This window comes from Manihot esculenta, chromosome 15 (assembly GCF_001659605.2).
Source record: "Manihot esculenta cultivar AM560-2 chromosome 15, M.esculenta_v8, whole genome shotgun sequence".
NCBI lineage: Eukaryota > Viridiplantae > Streptophyta > Magnoliopsida > Malpighiales > Euphorbiaceae > Manihot > Manihot esculenta.
Genome location: NC_035175.2, coordinates 15,377,571 through 15,380,131, shown reverse-complemented (window position 1 = coordinate 15,380,131; position 2,561 = coordinate 15,377,571). Strand labels below are relative to the sequence as shown.

Here is a 2,561-nt window from a genome sequence, read left to right as displayed (position 1 = left end):
ACATGTTTCATATTTTATAATTTTCTTATTATCTTCTAACTCTTTCCTTGACACTGTAATTAAGATGACCTTAACATCAAATGGAAATGCATTGCTTGCATCCATACGTCTCAAAATACTATTTAAATTCACAATTAATAATCAACATTCTAACAATCATAATCATACATAATGCACAAATTCTAAAATTAGAACTCATTCTATATTTTTTATACCTAAAGAATTTCCTTCCTAAATTTAAACTCATCTAAAAATATTTAAAAATATTCATGCTACTTACCGCTTAAGTATGTAAGATCATTTTAATTTCACTTTTAAATAGCTCAACTATGTCACATGATGTATTCAAAGTTCAAAGTATTGTAAAATTTCGCTTATAAAATTTAGAAGTGTTGATGTAACCAGAAAATAGAGCTATACTTTGATCGGCTAAACCTACAAAAAAGAGAACGTGATATAATTAGCGTCTACGATAGTCAAGACGCTCAAGTCAGTAAACTGAAGAGAAGAGTAAATGTAATATAATACTATGAATTTAAGAGTAGTTGTGTTAGAATGCAAAACTTTATCTCTGTGATCGTTGACTTTTATACTATAAGAAAATGTAGTTAAATATAACATTTCGTGATAATCCGACAATGATGTAACCGATTATTTAATAAGGGATCATGTCGATTTAACTGGTCAATGATCACATGATTGCAATCATAACGAAATATTACTGAATTATGCCTTCTAACGGTAACTTTATATGAAGACTTGATCTCTTCAGAGGAGAAATTCATTGTAATAGTGTTCGAGTCTTTGTTTTTAGACGGTAACGCGTATCCGCTTATCAGACTTTTATCACGTGATTCTATATTCTTGTATAATATCAAATGTAAATATGTATTTTCTCAATTTTATATAGATGGAATGTATTTATATTATCTCTTGTATTTTTCTTAATTTTCAATGAATTTCTATTTTTTTTAAAAGGACAAAAAAAGGCCAGGCCATTTTATTTGACGTGCAATACTCTTCAAAAGAAAGCCAGCTTTATTTATACCATATAGAGAAATAAAGAAAAAAAATTATCATAGAAATGCATGCATTGCATGATTAGATGAACTAAAGAAAGCATTGATGGCCTACCACAACATAACTGAAAATAAGTTCATAACAGAAAGCCAAAAAGAAAGAGATTTTAGATTTTCTACAATTGTCCATATGCCCTATATATATAATTCTATAATATTAATTATATGATTATTTTTTATAATATTCTAGTTTTCTAACTAATATAAAAATTCATATAATTTTTTTTGAAATACGTTCATATAATTTTAGTATCATTAAATTAAAATTATTAATTTATTTTTAGATGCCTAAATACACTTTTTCCCTTATTTGATATTCTTTTAAGAGTTTGGGAGAACTACATTATTTTAATTTGATTGTGTAGAGTCTAAAAGGCATGTTGCCTAAATTTTTATATATTCCCCTTATTGACAAACCATATGCAAATTTTTTTTTTAAAAAAAAAATAATTTTCCCATAAAAACCACAAATCTCCTCCCCAATTCATTACAAACAAAACCCATTTTCTAAATTGTTGATTTGAGTTTGAAAGATGAAAATTTTCTTCAAACTTTCTATGCTTTTCCTCTTCTTCAATTATTCACTAAGCTTGAATCATAGAAATCCCACCAATTATTTTTGCAAGAAAGCAGCAGAAAGTGATCCAATTTTGAGCTACAAATTCTGTGTTGAATCTCTTGAATCCAATCCCAAGACCCAAAATGCAACCCTTGAAGATTTGTTGCACATATCAATTGCCCTAACAAAATCAAACTCAACCACTATCATCTCCTCCATTTCAAAGCTTTTGAAGCAGCAAAATTTGGATTCATACACTAGAGAAGCTTTGGAAGATTGCTTGGAGCTTTACTGTGATGCAAAATCTGAATTGAATGAAGCCATGTGGGATTTGAAGAAGAAAGATTATTTCAAAGCTAATATTGATGTGAGTTCTGCAATGGATTCTTCTTCTACTTGTGAAAATGGCTTCAATGAGAAGAAAGGTATTGTTTCTCCATTGTCAAAGGAGAATTATGTGTTCTTCCAATTGACTGCAATTGTTCTTGCTTTTATTAATATGTTAAGTTGATTATTTATATATAATTTTGTTATATGTATTTTCTAATTTATTACAAAAATTTGAGCTCTACTTGTAATACGGACAGTATAGACCGTATATCATTGTGAAATATTGTACATGTACACTGAAAATATCTAATAATCTATTGTATTTTTATTAATAATGTTTGAATTCTAAAGGATTGAAATAGATATTGAAGAACTAATGGTCGTTTAGATATCATGGATTACCTATTATCATATTAATAAGACAGGTATCCACTCAATTCATGTTTAAAAGAGAACAATGTATTCTTTCAATTTGATGTTCTGATATCCAGAAAATAAGATTTTTCAGCATGTGTGTAAGCTTTTTCCTCTCTCAGAGAAGATTACCCCTTCCTCTTTATTCTTTTTCTTTTTATTTGTTAGTAACGTATAAC

At 27.8% G+C, this 2,561-nt stretch overlaps 1 protein-coding gene across 1 annotated transcript; it reads left to right on the top strand.

Annotated features, from left to right (window-relative positions):
- Positions 1-1,612: 1,612 nt before the first annotated feature.
- LOC110602044 (putative invertase inhibitor) lies at positions 1,613-2,149 on the top strand. The gene has a single exon (XM_021739469.1). The coding sequence runs from the start codon at positions 1,613-1,615 to the stop codon at positions 2,147-2,149; it is 537 nt and encodes a 178-aa protein (XP_021595161.1).
- Positions 2,150-2,561: the final 412 nt, after the last annotated feature.